The following is a 17,083-nucleotide window of genomic DNA, read 5'->3' on the forward strand; positions in this document are numbered from 1 at the left end:
TAAAGATATGTTATTCTCTCCTCTCTGTGACCATAATTCTCTCAATTCCCTCTCTGTAACACAATCAATCGTCCACTAAATCTTTTAGCGAATTGTTTCTGAAACAAGAGGAAATGACTATGTAACTTTGACTTCATCCAGGGGACGAATAGACCGTGCAACTGGTTTTTTATCGATCCAAACCTTTTTCTCTGACAATTAATATGAATTACGAGAATTGCGAAATTCAATTACAAAGATGAGGAAAATCGGTCATACGAGATATATCGCAAAAAATTCCAGATTACTATAAATTCTACGGCAGTGTCGCCACCAGGTCTTTGTCACTCTTGGAATTAGAATGTCTGGGACCTTTTACACTACAGAGTAAGACTCGTTATCAATCTGAAGCCTGAACCTGGTTGCGTTTTACACTGACTTGAATAACCTTGAAATCTGACTCGGCCTGGAAAATAATAACCTGACCTGACCTAGCAACAGGGCTGGATTAGCTACTGAAGGGCGCTCTTGTGAAATGCAGGAAAAAGTGCTTGAAATGCAGCTAATAGGTGCTTGCAGTGAAGAAAAGGCAAGTCAATTCAGGTTAGATCCAGGTCATTCAGGTACAAAATTAATGAGAAACCTGAATGTGACCTGAATCTTTTTAGGTCGACCGTTTCAGGTCTTAAACTGAGAATTATGTGCTCCGAAATTGAGAATTTGAGTGCCCCAAACAGAAATCGATGTGCACTAGTAAAAGTCGGTGTGAACGTCTGTGAAAAACATGAAATGATAGGATGCCATTCAGTTAAGAAAACCTTTCAAGAGATCGAATCCCTGCATGATGAGCTAGAGCCCATGAAGGGATCGTTAGTCGTCAAGAACAATATCATTAGCAGATTTTTGGAAATGAATTCTGGGAGAGTAGGCAGTGCGAACACTGTACGAATATTCAATCCTGCAATAATGACGTTCACACATTCCTAAGATTCTCTCCTAAGTGTGGTCGTCATGAACATTAGCAGTGTGATCATATGTAATCTGTTACTTCCGTTCAACTAATTATTTTCAGCTATTCAAGCCAAAATCTTTTATTTCCTTTATTTTGGGCACACAATTTACCATACGGTAAAGGTGAGATCATCATTTAATTATGTCGTCGTTGTTAATATTTGTATGAAAAATCGCCATGTTACTATGTATTGTCGACGTTCGTGTGTCAAAGTTCGGGCTTACACATATTTGGAACAAAAATTGTCACATAACTGTAAAACGCCGTACAAAGCCATAGACTTGTTCCAATTGACTGTAAACCCGAACTTTGACAACGCGAACGACAAAGATTTCATTCACAGAGATGAACATAACCTAAACGTCAACAAATTTCTTTGTAAATTTTTCGTAAACCGGAAAGTTGAAGTTAAGTTGCCTGTGGATGAAATTTGACAGTTAGAATGACCTTGGAACAAACCTATTTCATACATAGAGTACTCTATGTGACTATGATCACTTTTGCTGGAAGTGCGTTGCTGTAAATCATCTGCGAAAAAAACCTCCGAATTTCAAAACTGCGAACAAATTTTCCTTGCACTTAAAGATGCCTTTTCCATACATTTTGTATAAGGAAAATTATGCTTTCGTGTAAATGTGAATACGAGGAGACGTGAAAATCATTTTTCCTGTTGCAAAATGTTACTCAAGTCAAGACATTTTTTTAGATACTTCACAAACATGGAAAAACCTGTACACTCTATACGACAATTTCAAATATCCCGCAAAACTAATTCTAGAAGCATAGTACGTCCACTGCAGCTGCCTACCGTATCGATCGATAAGAAATGTCAGAGAAGCATAAAAAAGACGATCAACCTGCCCTCTGTCACCTAGAAACTTCGCATTTGCATCACACACGTGAAATCGTGAAATTAGTTGAGAAAACTAATAAGAAATTTGATAAAGAAAATTGTGAAAACTCATTGAATAAATAACTAAAAATGTTAACAGCCGCTCGGTACGCATCTCGGTTGATTGAAAGCCGCAGTGATATCACAAAACGTACATTTTCGTCTCTATTGCAAAATGTAAGTATTTCACTGCAGTGATAGCATTGATGGACTTTTCCTATTTGTCTTGTTTGATCCGTTGAACTAGTGAATCAATTGAAATAATACGATGAAAACAGTGTGTCAGAACCATTTCTAACCAGGAAAAGTGTTGAAGTTGTTTTAAATCCAGCAAAATAACATTTGCGACCAATTGAGTCCCACCCGGTACATAGACACCGCAGTCTTTGACAAAGTCCCTGAGTCCTGCTTGACAGTGACACCCAACTAATTCGTTTTCTTCCTTTCAGCAATCAGCACCAGTATTTACGGCATACAACCAGCATGCCAATCAGGTTCGATTCAAGTAAGTTGAAATTCAGTTTTATTACATTCGTATTGCATCATCCGTTTATTGATCGGACCGAGACAAGCGGACTATGCAAATCAATTTCTAAGTTCAATTTATCCGGGTCCTTGTTTACCGAATGCAATTCAAGGCCTGATCGCAATCCCTTAATGGTGAATTTAAGCGGTTCCGATTTCGTCAGTCTTTCACTTTTCGTAACGTCCATGTTCGATTACATAATCATTTACAATGTACGGATATGCCGGCATGGTAATTTGACTATTAAGAGTTGTAACTCGCTTCGTTTTCGATTGATTTCATCGGAAGAAGAAATATTTCCCTTATGAAAGCCAATGAATTCGTTCCGACCTTGAAAATTATTTGGTGACAATATTCTGAGGTTATGTGACTCTGTTATCATAGTATTAAGTGCGCACTGGTATGTTAACGTTCAAAGGGTTCAATGCAAAGTGTTGTTGAAAAGTGATAAGGTGCAACGATGATGGGATGTCATCGAATCTATGTTAAATTGTGTTGCATATTACAAACGGGCTTGCAGCTCATCATTAATTATTGATTTCAAAACAGAATGGAATTAAGAGTCCTGAGGGTTTCATACAACTGACTGTCCGTACCACGTCTAATGCCTTACTTAGGACTTCCGTTTATTCGTCAATGACGTACGACAGACGATATTCCGGTTGATCATTTAGTCAGTACTTTGATGTGAACACCAGAGGGTCGAACTAGAAGCGTTATGCATGCTCTCTATGTGCTCGTTACTGAGTTTTCTATAGTTTGTGAGAAAAGAAGTGTTTCGGATCTGACTAGGAATGTCAAGTCACTTGGAATATGGTCAAAACAATTGGGCTATTAAGAACGGCAAGCAAGCAAACCATGATGAAATCGTTAAATCTGTTTCTTCCTCTCTTCCGATTCTTTTATTCTTCTTCGAAAGGTTCGATGGTTCGATTACAAACTATTCATCTCATTCGTTTTGACATACAATTTACTATGTAAAGACCTCTGCAGCCAGTGGTCACAGCGAGTGGAAAATACCAACAGAAAATCCTGTCCCACCATTCGCTTACATTATCCAGTCATTCGCTCATATATTCCTGTCACTCGCCCCATCCATTTCCTTTTATTTTCCTATCATTCACTCACACTTTCACTTCATTCGCTCAAATTTTGCCATTGTTCGTTCTACTCATTTGCTCATATTTCTCTTGTTGTTTTCCCCTCGGGTTACAGCGTATTTTTGTCGTTGCTGTTGAAGCATCTGAAGAATTTGAAGAATTTTGAATCTACTTCAAAATCAAGTTAGTCCCTGAACCAAAGTTAAGTTACAGTGGAAGTAGGATGAGACGAAGCTTCTCCATTCTTTTCGTTTGTGTCAACCGATTCTTCAAATTTACTTTCTCAATTTTAGGTCCGAAGGTGTCAAGGGCGCGGTTATCGGCATTGACTTGGGCACCACAAATTCTTGTGTCGCTGTAATGGAAGGAAAGACAGCCAGAGTGATAGAAAATGCTGAAGGCGCTCGCACCACACCGTCGCACGTTGCATTCACCAAAGATGGAGAGCGTTTGGTCGGTATGCCAGCCAAACGGCAGGCCGTCACCAATTCAGCGAACACATTTTACGCAACGAAACGTTTGATTGGTCGACGGTTCGAAGATCCCGAGGTGAAGAAGGATATGAAAAATTTGTCGTACAAAATTAGCCGGGCTTCGAATGGTGATGCATGGGTGCAGGGTAGCGACGGTAAAGTCTACTCGCCCAGTCAGATTGGTGCATTTATTTTGATGAAGATGAAAGAAACGGCCGATTCCTACTTGAACGTCAATGTTAAGAATGCTGTTGTCACGGTTCCAGCTTACTTCAACGATTCACAGCGTCAAGCCACGAAAGATGCGGGTCAGATATCGGGTTTGAATGTTTTGCGTGTGATAAACGAACCGACGGCTGCTGCGTTGGCCTATGGCATGGATAAGACCGAAGATAAAATGTAAGTGTCCATCACTTCCCCGTCCGCATCTATTGCGTTTCATTCAAAATCATTTTTGATTGTAGCATCGCAGTTTACGATCTCGGAGGAGGAACGTTTGACGTCTCCATTTTGGAAATCCAGAAGGGTGTCTTCGAAGTGAAATCAACAAACGGAGACACTTTGTTGGGCGGCGAAGATTTCGACCACATACTGGTCAATCATTTGGTAGCCGAATTCAAGAAGGAGCAGGGAATCGATATAACTAAGGATCCGATGGCTATGCAACGGTTAAAGGAAGCAGCTGAAAAAGCGAAAATCGAACTCTCATCATCTGTGCAAACTGACATCAATTTACCCTACCTAACAATGGACGCCTCTGGCCCGAAGCATATGAACCTGAAATTCTCCCGCTCCAAGCTAGAAAGTCTGGTCGGTGATTTGATCAAACGAACAATTGCACCATGCCAGAAAGCATTATCAGACGCCGAGGTTTCCAAATCTGACATCGGTGAAGTTTTGTTGGTCGGCGGTATGACTCGAATGCCCAAAGTTCAACAGACTGTTCAGGTAAGAGAAAATGAAAGTCTTTTGCAATGGACAGTTGCGTTACTGAAGCCCCAATTTTTGATCAATCCAGGAACTGTTCGGTAGAACTCCATCGAAAGCAGTTAATCCAGATGAAGCAGTGGCTATCGGTGCTGCTGTACAAGGTGGTGTCTTGGCCGGTGATGTTACGGACGTGTTACTGTTGGACGTTACTCCACTTTCACTCGGAATCGAAACTCTAGGCGGAGTATTCACGCGACTGATCACCAGAAACACAACCATTCCCACAAAGAAATCTCAAGTATTTTCAACAGCTGCTGATGGACAAACACAAGTGGAAATTAAAGTCCATCAGGGTGAACGTGAAATGGCTAACGATAACAAGAAACTCGGCTCGTTCACATTGGTCGGAATTCCACCAGCGGTAAGTTATTTAGCGTGACGTGTGCACAAAAGTCCGTAGAGTAAACATTGTTTCCGATCCACAGCCACGTGGTGTACCACAAATTGAAGTTGTATTCGACATCGATGCCAATGGTATCGTGCATGTATCGGCCAAGGACAAAGGTACCGGCAAAGAGCAACAAATTGTGATTCAATCGTCGGGCGGTCTGAGCAAAGACGAAATCGAGAACATGGTCAAGAATGCCGAACAATTTGCACAGGACGATAAAGTGAAGCGAGAACGTGTCGAAGCGGTCAATCAAAGTGAGGGCATTGTTCACGATACCGAATCGAAGATGGAAGAATTCAAGAGCCAATTGCCACAAGAAGAGGTGAGTTTGATCGGTTTTATCGGTGGAGCGTTTCTCAAAAATTAAATTCAATTTTACAGTGCGATAAACTGCGAGAAGAAATTGCTAAAGTTCGCGAAGTCTTAGCCAACAAAGATGCCGTCGATCCAGAAGAAATCCGAAAAGCCACAAGCACACTGCAGCAATCGTCACTGAAACTATTCGAAATGGCATACAAAAAGGTAATTTCATTCGGTTGATTCGATCGTCAGAATCATCTAATTTACTCGATAATTTCGTTTTTGCAGATGGCTTCGGAACGCGAAAGTTCCAACGCTGACCAAACATCGAAAACGGACGATTCTACGAGTTCCGAACAAAAGAAAGAAGATAAGAATTGAATAGTCAATCGCTAGATCCATTCTCGTTTCCTTTTTCTGTTTTTTTTTTTTATTTGTCTAATTAGATGAAAGTAAGAGAAAATATCGCGCTACCAAAACATAAATTATGTTCGATTGAAATTATTTTTGAGTGAACGTGGGGCGATGTTGTGTGTATGATGTAGAGCACTATGAATGAACTTTTTTTTTGGTTAAAAGAAAAGAATTTTCAATAAAAACCTAGGAACTTAATCAGTCAGTCGTTTCTATTATCTTCTGTGGTATTGACAACGACTACAGCAATGAGCGAGGTGTTCGCTAAGAAAATAAAACATTTTCCATCAAATAAAGGCAGCAAAATAATGCATCATTCGCCGGTTTTGAATGCTATGGTGTATGCCGTAGCTATTTATGCACCAAGAATCGTATGACGGTACTTTATCACACAAAAGCTTATCAATCCGAGTTGGGGCCATGGGTCAGAAATCTTACAAATGTTCTCCAAGCAAACTCAGGGAGTTGCGGGAAATGACGTAATTTAACAAATTAGAAGCACAAATTATTACTTTTTAAATTCCGTGTTCAAATTGGTTAAAATTCAGTTGCAAACAAAATTCTATGATCATTCGTAAATTGCAAAATAATGCACAAAAACGTCATTTAAACTTTTTTTACCATGATCTAAAGACTTCTTTATGCTGCAACAATCCATTCCATAATTGGAAAGAGTGGATGTGAACCCGTTTTTACACGTCAACAAAAAATTGAATCAAACACCACCCCACGAAATTCGTAAGATTCAAATGAAAAATAATGAATTGGCTATTTTGTATTTTATCATAACAATAATTCAAAACACAAACTCAATAAATACAATATCCAAGTGTTCTGGTTTTCAGGCTCAACATAACATTTAATTTTTGATCCAAATAATTGATTTTCATATTGCAGTCAGCTTACACCATTTTGAATGAAACCGCCTTATATTATTAACTAAAACTGCGTTATTACTCACAAAGTCATAGTAACCATACGTTGAACTACAATTTGCCTTTATGACAAATTTGAAAATCAAATTTGACATTAACTTTGAAGTAACTTTGTGTAAACAAATCGTTTTCAAATTTGATAGACTTTGACTCCACAATTTTAAAAACGCAAATTTGTTCATTTGTTTTGGTATTTCGTTAAGAACTGTGCAAATCAATAAAGTTTAAGTGGACAGTGAGTGTGATTTGTGAAGAAAATAAACGAGCTTATTAAAAAATGCAATAAATTTGCCAGCCAAACCTTGCAAATTTGCACGAAAAAGACAAATTTTCCAAACTTTGCTCGGCAAAGTTACTCAATTCGACATTATATTTCATTACAAGGACAGCAAATTTACAAACTCCTGTTCCTCTAGTATAGGGATTTGCCCAGAAATATATCATAGATTGCATAATTTGGTTAAATTTGCCATTTGAATTTTTGGAGCAAACGCAAATGCAACAAATGTAAATCAAATTTGTTTTAAATGTACGACAAAGGTAACGTCAAATATTTATTTCAAATTTGCTATATGTCAAGTTGAACGTTAAAATTTGACTAATTGTTATATGATCGGATGAAGTAATTCAAAATTAAGCTGTAATTGATGAGAAAAGTACTAAATCTAAAAAAGGCGTAATTATTCCGAATAAAAACTAAATTAATGTAGATACGATAAACAGGACATTCTGTTTATAAATTTTGTGTTTTGAAGTAATGTTGTGATAAAACACAAAATCATTTTAATTTTATTCAAATTTTAACGAATGTTAATGTTTTAGTTAACATTAGGGTGGCTAATGTCTTTGTTTGATTCAAGCCTTTGTTGACCTCTGAAAACGAGTTCACATCCACTCTTTCTAATTAAGCAATGGATTGTTGCAGCGTAAAGTATTCCTTAGCAGATGGTTAAACAAAACTAAATGGCGTTTTTTTGTAAATTTACGAATGATTACCAAATTCTGTTTGCAACTGAATATGTAACAATCTGAACACGAAATTTAAAAAGTAATAATTTATGCTTCTAATTTGTTAAATTGCGTCATTTCCCGCAACTCCCTCAGTGTTCTCCCATACAAATTGTCATTAAAGTGATCCCTACTCCAAGCATTGGCTGCTTGGTAAGATTTCTGACCCATGATCGGGGCCGAGGCTGACTATAATTTTGTGCTATAAAATATCAGCATACAGTGAGTAAATCTCTAAAATGTTTGATTTCAGTATATTTAGCTAATCCTTCTGTCACATCTTTTGACAGCTTTTAACGTTTTAGTACGTTTTCTCTCCCAGTAGTAAAAACCCAATCCCAGCAAAAAAAGAAACTATATCGAATGCCGCAAATGCATTTGAAAACGAAGTATCGGTGAAATCACACCAAATGTTTATCATTTCATACAAATATGTTCATCTTTATAATAACATTGGTGAAAAAAAAACCTAATTTTGTCATATAGATAAAAATTGACAAAATTGCCGACCACAAAAATATGTCGTCGATTCTCATGCATTTTTTATGCATAGCAAAAGAAGACAGGATCAAGTAACGTAATATTTTGTCTCACATAAAAGTTCAACTTTCTTGTAAGACAAATATTACGGTACTTGTTCCTGTCTTCTTTACCTATGCATAAAAAATGCATATAAATCGACAACATATTTTTGAGGTTGATTTTGTCAATTTTACTTTTGTTTTCGAGATCTCAAAATTGTTTCTTCCCCCGAAGTAATCCATGAATTCTTTTTGCATTTAGAAAAAGTTGCATTGAATGCAAACAGAATTGAATACAGACGATTCATGGATTACTTCGGGGGAAGAAACAATTTTGAGATCTCGAAAACAAAAGTAAAATTGACAAATTCATCAACCTCAAAAATATGTTGTCGATTTATATGCATTTTTTATGCATAGCAAAAGAAGACAGGATCAAGCAACGTAATATTTTGTCTCACATAAAAGTTCAACTTTCTTGTAAGGGGCCGTTCATAAATTACGTAACGCTAGAGGGGGGAGGGGGGGGTATGAGGCAAGCGTTACGGTTCTAACAAAATTGGGTCAAACTTGACCCTTTTAGCGTTACAGACCCGGGTGGGGTCTGAAAAATGTTGATTTTTGCGTTACGTAATTTATGAACGGCCCCTAAGACAAATATTACGTTGCTTGTTCCTGTCTTCTTTTGCTATGCATAAAAAATGCATATAAATCGACAACATATTTTTGAGGTTGATAAATTTGTCAATTTTTATCTATATTTTTGCATGACAAAATTAGGTTTTTTTTTACCGATGTTATTATAAAGATGAACATATTTGTATAAAATGATAAACATTTGGTGTGATAAAAAAGTATTTCACCGAATGTTCGTTTTCAAATGCATTTGCGGCATTCGATAAAGTTTCTTTTTTGCTGGGATTGGGTTTTTGCTACTGGGAGAGAAAACGTACTAAAACGTAAAAAGCTGTCAAAAGATGTGACAGAAGGATTAGCTAAATATACTGAAATCAAACATTTTAGAGATTTACTCACTGTACAATTCGTCAAACCTCTCATGGCGGAAATGAACGTCCATGGAAGAGACAACGTGAAATTTTTATTGGCAACAAGCTATCTAAAGCCGATAAAGGAAATAAGCGGTGGGTAGACCGCAAGTTAGCAACCTTGACATTGATCACAGTCCAATTCTCTATGTGATTTACCTATTCAGGCATGTAAAATCGATATTTTAGAGCCTATAACAGTGAAAGACACCGTTTACTCACAGTTAACACTACAATAATGGAAAGAGAGATAGAGAGAGAGAGAAAGAGAGAGAGAGAGCAGTTTTCATTGTTTTTTTACACGGTAAGTAAACGGAGAAGAAGAGTGAGGCTTGATTTCCACTTACCAAGAAAGTACGCCGTATGATAGACAAAATTGATTTTTTTTTCAATTTTTGCTTTGTTTACTTGACAGCTTGCTCTCTCACTGCTTTCTCACTGAGTACTTTTTGTTGTGTGGAAACCATACTTAAACGGAGTAAAGAGCATTTTTAAAGTTGGAAATGTGTGCAAACTCGATTTCGTAAAGAAAAATTCTTGTGTCGCTGTAATGGAAGGAAATGCAGCCAGAGTGATAGAAAATGCTGAAGGCGAAATCTAATTTTACGATCTAACACAGAGTCAAGAACGTCTACGGGCTTTGGGCTACAGCTTTGTTCATTTTAGTATTGCAGATGACAACACGGTTTGGTATTATTCAAATATTTTAATACGTTCACTTCGGATCAGACATTTCCGAGGACTTATTTTTAGTTGACGGTCCCATAGATAATCTCGGTTTAACCGTTATTCGAGTCTGACGATTCAGTGCACACTTCAGACGACGTTCCGGGCTGTCCATGGATAATTTCAGTGTAACCGTTATTCGAGTCGGACGATTCAGTGCACACTTCAGACGACGTTCCAGGCTGTCCATAGGTAACTTCGCTGTAAATGTTATTCTAGTCTGACGATTCACACTTCACACTTCAGACGACGTTCCGGGCTGTCCATGGATAATTTCGGTGTAACCGTTATTCGAGTCTGACGATTCAGTGCACACTTCAGACGACGTTCCGGGCTGTCCATGGATAATTTCGGTGTAACCATTATTCGAGTCTGACGATTCCGTGCAAACTTCATATGGCGGTTCGGGCGTTAAATTTGTCGTATTAATTTCCACGCACATATTGGACTCTTCGGTCGGACCCGACATTTCAGTAAACAAAACTTCCATTCGCGGCGGCGTGTTTAACGGCTCGGGAGACGTATTCGCGTCTTCGAATTGTTCAAATGAAACGCATTCTCTCTTCTTTTGTGTGATATGTTTTCTGAAGCATTTTTCCGAACAAACGCCTTTAGAACACGACTCCATCCGTTCACTGGAATGAAAAAAAAACATGGTTTTTAAAACACATGTTATGCCCAATGTTCAACACTGTAACAGTATCACAAATATTGTAACAAAACTGTAACAGTATCACAAATATTGTGTCAAAAATTCACGTTTTTTTCTTGGTTTTTCCTCACAACGCGTTCATGTTCTAACGATATTCCAAGGGAAGTGAAAAGTGAGAATAATGAGAGGACATTCGAGTGTAAATTGAAAGAACACCTGAATGAAACTATAGAATTGTGATGTAAATTTGAATTGTAGTGTTCATTTTTCAATGTCTGTGATTATGGAACTTTGTATTTGAAAATAGCTATTTGCTAAATAAATTTGTTTGATTTGATTTGTTCTTCAAGAAGAATTTCAAGAAAAAATTGTTTCGGATTCATTCTACAAACTTCAAACTTAAAATCCCGAAAAATACGAGCGAAACCTTTTTATAACTTTACTTGATTTTTGTTTGTGGGAAAGTTTTGCGAATTAATCACGAAAACTCTGGTTATATCATATATCTCTCATTCATATATGGTTATATGTTATCATAAGCTTGCCACCTCGCCTCGCTCGCCGTTTCTAACTACACATTACTTAGAAAATAATATTGTTGAGGAAAATGTTGAAAACATTTTATTTGATTTGGTTGACAATGTAGGAAACAATTTCTTTAATAAATTTTTCATGCGGCGCTGCAAGGCTCGTTGCCCAGGGCGCTGTAAATGCTAATCCGGCCCTGCAAAGTAGAGAGGAAAACGAACGAGCACATCATTGATTTAACGGAAAACACGCCTGAAAGGAGCATAGAAGAGTTTTATGAATGTCAGTAGAGTGAGAAGACAACGGTGTGGTGTGTAGGTATGATGAATTTTTGGAGAGAAAGAGTTTGTAATTTGATTTATGTTATGAATTGAGAATATTGTTTGTTATGATGAGACGAGTAACGTAAAATCAGATGATCCAATATTTTGTTATTGTTTTATTTACATGATGTGATAAGATGATTACCCAGAGATTTTTTAGATTTTTAGTCATTAAAAGAACCCTGAAGATGATTGCTTGGCAATCGAAACCGTGGTCGGTTATATAAATAAAAAAGCGCAATTTCAAGAATAGTGTTTCTATTGACTCGCGAATATCCCTAAAAAGACTTTCCAAAAAGTACCGGATGGTATATCCAATCAGATTTCGATTTTCATTTCTTGAGTAACGAATCTTGAAATCAACTGTTTCTTTAAGATATCGCAAATATGGCAATATGGCATATGGCAAACGTCCCAGATTATTTCAACTAGGTCATTATCAATTGGATGGTTAAAGTGCGCTGAGTTTTTAATTGCGCGAATAAAATTTTTTACCATGAGCCAACGCACTTCAATCCAATCATAATTGATAGACATTATGCCTTCGAGAAGAAAGAAGATGTTGGTTGTTCGGTCCAACGTAATCAGAAGTCTCTGTACATTATTTTCGGGATATTATATGCGACCCAATGACATTATAGTGGGATAGACAGGCCTTCTATGTAAATGTTTTGTTCAAGCGGTGAAGCAAAAGCAAATACGAAATATTCAATTGTGTGCGTGAGTACCTTAGATTTATGGTACTTACGTATTTTCGTACTTATTTTGAAATGTAGGCGCGAAGGAAATTTACACTTTCACCATTTCTTCGAAATTGGTTTAAACCATTTCTTTCTTGCAAAATTAACTATTTATCGAACTATTTTCATGTATTTGACATCAAATCTTCCACTTCAATTTTTATTTTAAATGCGACAAAAAAGACTGCTCACAATTATGGAACTGAAATTTACAATTCATGCAAACAATCTCTAATTGATCATTCGCATCAAAAAGTTTTTTATTTTTAAATGATCAAAGACACTATGTTCATTCAAAATTTAAGTTTAAAAAAAATCTACGCGTTCAAATTAGTTTTATAAAAATAAAATTAAAATTAATTCATTTTTGCACTGACTGCGAAATCGCACCTTGTCAGCACCTTGTCAGTTTGCTGTCTACTGAAATGTATGGAATTTATGAAATTTTTATTTTTTTGGTTGGTACCATTTGCTATGCAGTAAGTGAATATTAGCGCGAATACTTTGAATATGTAGTTTCAATTTGATTTATAAAAAAATTAAAACAATATTTACCCATGCCGTAGAAGTACTTTTGTCTTATAAAATCATAATTTATCGAAATAAAATAAAAAGTCCTGAATGCGAATGATTAATTGTCCTCAAAATTGAACTAATTTTCTCCTTTTCGATCGAATGATTTTTTTATTAGAAATCTTGACGATCGGAGAATTCAATCAGTTGGCTGAATTTATATCATAAACTTTCACGTTTATAATGGGTCAGTATCGTCAGTGTTAAAATTACGGGACATTTCTTTTCAAAAAATAAAAAATGTGTTAGAAAATTGCTTAGAAAATGTGTGTAATCACGTAGAGACCGTTTATGTGTAATTAATGAAAGAATTTTTATTTAAAATGGTTAAAGTTGATTTCTAAAAATCCAGGAACTGTTCGGTAGAACTCCATCGAAAGCAGTTAATCCAGATGAAGCAGTGGCCATTGGTGCTGCTGTACAAGGTGGTGTCTTGGCCGGTGATGTTACGGACGTGTTACTGTTAATTCGGTTGATTCGATCGTCAGAATCATCTAATTTACTCGATAATTTCGTTTTTGCAGATGGCTTCGGAACGCGAAAGTTCCAACGCTGACCAAACATCGAAAACGGACGAATCTTCGAGTTCCGAACAAAAGAAAGAAGATAAGAATTGAATAGTCAATCGCTAGATCCATTCTCGTTTCCTTTTTCTGTTTTTTTTTTATTTGTCTAATTAGATGAAAGTAAGAGAAAATATCGCGCTACCGAAACATAAATTATGTTCGATTGAAATTATTTTTGAGTGAACGTGGGGCGATGTTGTGTGTATGATGTAGAGCACTATGAATGAACTTTTTCTTTTGGTTAAAAGAAAAGAATTTTCAATAAAAACCTAGGAACTTAATCAGTCAGTCGTTTCTATTATCGTCTGTGCTATCGACAACGAGACTACGACAATAAGTGATGCGCTTTCGCAAAGGTGTTTGCTAAGGAAATAAAAGATTTTCCATCAGACAAAGGCAGCAAAATGATGCATCATTCGCCGGTTTTCAATGCCATGGTTTATGCCGTAAGGCATCGAAATTAGCTATTTATGCACCAAGAATCGTACGACGGTACTTTATCACACAAAAGCTTATCAATCCGTGTCAGGGCCATGGGTCGGAAATCTTACAAATGTTCTCGAAGCAAACTCAGTGTTCTGCCATACAAATTGTCAAAGTGATCCTTACTCCAAGCATTGGCTGCTTGGGTAAGATTTCTGAACCATGGTCGGGGCTATTAACTATTAGCTATTAGCTATAGCTATTAACTTGACTATAGTGCAACCTCATTCTGCTACACCCACAATCAAAATTGCTTTGAGGCATGGGAACTAAGCTTTGATAAATCGAGTCTTTTACTTGCCATTTTTGATAATCGATTTTGAACCACGTTTTCAACTACACTGGATAACAATAATGCTGTCTAAAGTATTCTTGTTGTCCATGTGTTGATGACACTAATTTGTGATAGACACAAATGTTGTACTGGGAAGTTAAAGACTCGATTATGAAAGGTATAATTACTCTTAGCATGAGAAAGACAAATTTAATAAAAAAGTTTCTTCCATAAAAGATTCTCTGGAGTTTTAACATAAAATAAAATGTAAAATTCGACCCACCCTAGAACGGTGAAAGACGTTCATTCACCGTTTACGCTACGACAATGAAAAGAGAAGGAAAGAGCAGTTTTCATTATTTTTTTAACACTGTGAGTAAACGGAGAAGAAGAGTAAACGAAGTGAAGTTCGGATTAAGCTTAATGCTTGATTTCCACTTACCAAAAAAGTACTCAGTGTGGGAGACACAATTTTTGCTTTGTTTATTTGACAGTTCGCTCTCTCACGGAGTACTTTTTGTTAAATGGAAACCATACTTAAAGCATGGGTTACAGTACACTCCATTTAGGAATCCGATTTATCCGACAATTAAACAAAAGCCAGTGAATCAAAATGAATTTTTGAGAGAAAACTGTGTTTACTACAGTGACAAAATTGAATCGTGTTCAATTTTTGATCGTAAACGGAGGCAAGACGACGTAGGCAAAACGGAATGAAAACGGAGAACTTTTTCGTAAACTGAGCTCGTGTGATTCGTGCTTTAATCGTTTACTCCGTTTACTCACCCATTTCATAATAAAGATGAAATTGTTCTCTCTTTCCATTGTTATATCGTAAACGGTGAGTAAACGGAATGTAGTGCGATTCATGCTTAATACTTCATTTCCACTTACCAAAAAAGTACTCCGTGTGAGAGACAAAATTGTTTTTTTTTCAATTTTTGCCCTGCTTACTTCACAGTGTTAGGTATTCGTTTTAATATTTCACGTGTGTATAGATAGAATTCTCCCTCTGCGCAAAATCTACGTGGACGTTTATAAGTTCCCATACTGATATCACTCTAAAGAGACTATATTGTTATCAAGGAAGACCAAACTCAATCATATCTAGAAGACCCCGAGCAACACATTAATATATTATTAATATATTTTGTAGTCACCGGGAATGTAACACGCAAGCTCATTGGCAAGGTGTAACAATCTATCCTCAACCAAACAGGAACTGCAAAATGTACTAGAAAAATTTTCTGTTCCCTGAAGGCAGGAGACATTATTATCATACTATTCAATGCTGCACATTTTATTTGATTGAAATCTATTTATAAAAAACACAAAACAAGAAAGAAATCTAATTCATACTTCTGGTAAAATTTGTATCCGTGACATCTGACTCAAAGTCCGTCCAGCTACTGTCATCCAAGACTAATTCCTCTGGCATCCTCGATAGCCTTGCGGTCGAATGAAAAATCGACGGAGGTGAGTCCACAAGACTATATTCTCCATATTCATCATATTCTGATAGTAGAGAATTGTCGGGTGTGACACCATCTTCTTCGGTCGGTAATGGAGCCGCCAACATTTCAACTGGTCCCTCACTTTCATGTAATTCATTCTCCTCATATAATTGACTCGCGGTTATCGTTTCATCATTCATGTACTGATAATTTTCATCATCATTCCCAGGCGACATATTTCGAAAAGAGCTCTCCGGCTTAATCACGTTTTCTATTGCCGTTATGTTGCTCTGCTGAGTGTTATCTGTAGTTTCTTGTTGCCTATCACTGTACTCGTGCTTAACAACAGCTTCACAATTCTGGAGCAGTTCATTTATTTCCATATCGTCAGGATCCAGCACGCTCAATTGCTCTTCCTTGATGTTCTTTATTATTTTTGTTTGTTTAAGCATCGCATTGAAGTCATCATCCAGACGGCTATCATAACTATCAGAGAATTCGGAATCCGATGACGATGATGAATCCCTGTCAAATCTGGCAATAAAGAACGAAATATTAGGAATAAAATGGCTGTGCTGTGAATTCCACATTTGCTCACTTTTTATCCAGCAACATGCGTACGCGAATGTTGTCCTTCGAACACCGACGCGTGCTGCTATTGCTGTTCATTTTATGTGTTTAAATTACTGGATGAGTCTTACACGAAAAATGGCAAACCAATTCTTTGACGTTGTGCACAGAACTGTCGTCATTAAATGACATTCAGCACAAATCGGTGAGTTGATCGACTGATCGAACCAAAGACTTTTTCCTGTAGAAAGGAGACTCAACTTGTGAAGAATGTTTAATCATCTGTTATCGACAGTCTGCTGAATAACTGGTGACACTTATCATTTGTGAGAGAGGGAACTTTCCGCTCATTTCGAGAGTGAAACTTACAACTCTCCCTAGCGAGTTTCTGTAGTTGATCTTCCACGTACACATTTGGATCGAAAAAATGCCAGAGGAAGGCATTTAAAAATTGAGGACTGTGCCCGAATCAAATGAGCGTGTCTTGTCAGAATGTACAATATTCTTCACGCAGGAATTTATAAGCCTTACATGTTCTGGTTTGCCGGTTTATCCCACTAAAGTTCAGCGCTTTCGTGACTGTTGAATCGTAAATTTAACACTGAAA

At 36.9% G+C, this 17,083-nt stretch overlaps 2 protein-coding genes and 1 long non-coding RNA gene across 4 annotated transcripts; 1 reads left to right on the forward strand and 2 right to left on the reverse strand.

The window, feature by feature from the left end:
• The first annotated feature begins 1,827 nt into the window (after positions 1-1,827).
• Positions 1,828-13,823, forward strand: LOC119078237 (heat shock 70 kDa protein cognate 5). Of its 2 annotated transcripts, none has more exons than XM_037185697.1 (8): positions 1,828-2,060; positions 2,333-2,388; positions 3,803-4,381; positions 4,447-4,930; positions 5,001-5,333; positions 5,398-5,685; positions 5,745-5,885; positions 5,952-6,123. In XM_037185697.1, the coding sequence occupies exons 1-8, from the start codon at positions 1,974-1,976 to the stop codon at positions 6,042-6,044; spliced, it is 2,061 nt and encodes a 686-aa protein (XP_037041592.1). In that variant the 5' UTR covers positions 1,828-1,973; the 3' UTR covers positions 6,045-6,123. The 2 variants fall into 2 exon arrangements, with proteins under 2 accessions (XP_037041592.1, XP_037041593.1); XM_037185698.1 differs by lacking the exon at positions 5,952-6,123 and adding an exon at positions 13,654-13,823 and having other exon boundaries at positions 1,847-2,060.
• Positions 5,767-13,731, reverse strand: LOC119078278. The gene is made up of 2 exons (XR_005087973.1): positions 13,633-13,731; positions 5,767-5,929 (listed from the first exon to the last, which is right to left on the reverse strand). It is a non-coding gene; the product is annotated as an uncharacterized LOC119078278 (long non-coding RNA).
• Positions 13,824-15,731: 1,908 nt separating the features above from the next.
• Positions 15,732-16,681, reverse strand: LOC119078265. Its single transcript, XM_037185763.1, has 2 exons — positions 16,505-16,681; positions 15,732-16,440 (listed from the first exon to the last, which is right to left on the reverse strand). Exons 1-2 carry the CDS (start codon positions 16,573-16,575, stop codon positions 15,801-15,803), a joined length of 711 nt encoding a protein of 236 aa, XP_037041658.1. The 5' UTR covers positions 16,576-16,681; the 3' UTR covers positions 15,732-15,800.
• Positions 16,682-17,083: the final 402 nt, after the last annotated feature.

This window comes from Bradysia coprophila, unplaced genomic scaffold (assembly GCF_014529535.1).
Source record: "Bradysia coprophila strain Holo2 unplaced genomic scaffold, BU_Bcop_v1 contig_248, whole genome shotgun sequence".
NCBI lineage: Eukaryota > Metazoa > Arthropoda > Insecta > Diptera > Sciaridae > Bradysia > Bradysia coprophila.

Bases quoted from the DNA above. Each gene is read 5' to 3' on its own strand.
- LOC119078237 (XM_037185697.1), top strand. From the start codon at position 1,974: ATGTTAACAGCCGCTCGGTACGCATCTCGGTTGATTGAAAGCCGCAGT. The intron at 4,382-4,446 runs GTAAGTGTCCAT...TTTTGATTGTAG, and splicing joins GATAAGACCGAAGATAAAAT to CATCGCAGTTTACGATCTCG. The intron at 5,686-5,744 runs GTGAGTTTGATC...TCAATTTTACAG, and splicing joins GCCAATTGCCACAAGAAGAG to TGCGATAAACTGCGAGAAGA.
- LOC119078265 (XM_037185763.1), bottom strand. From the start codon at position 16,575: ATGAACAGCAATAGCAGCACGCGTCGGTGTTCGAAGGACAACATTCGC. The intron at 16,441-16,504 runs GTGAGCAAATGT...CTTTATTGCCAG, and splicing joins CGCATGTTGCTGGATAAAAA to ATTTGACAGGGATTCATCAT.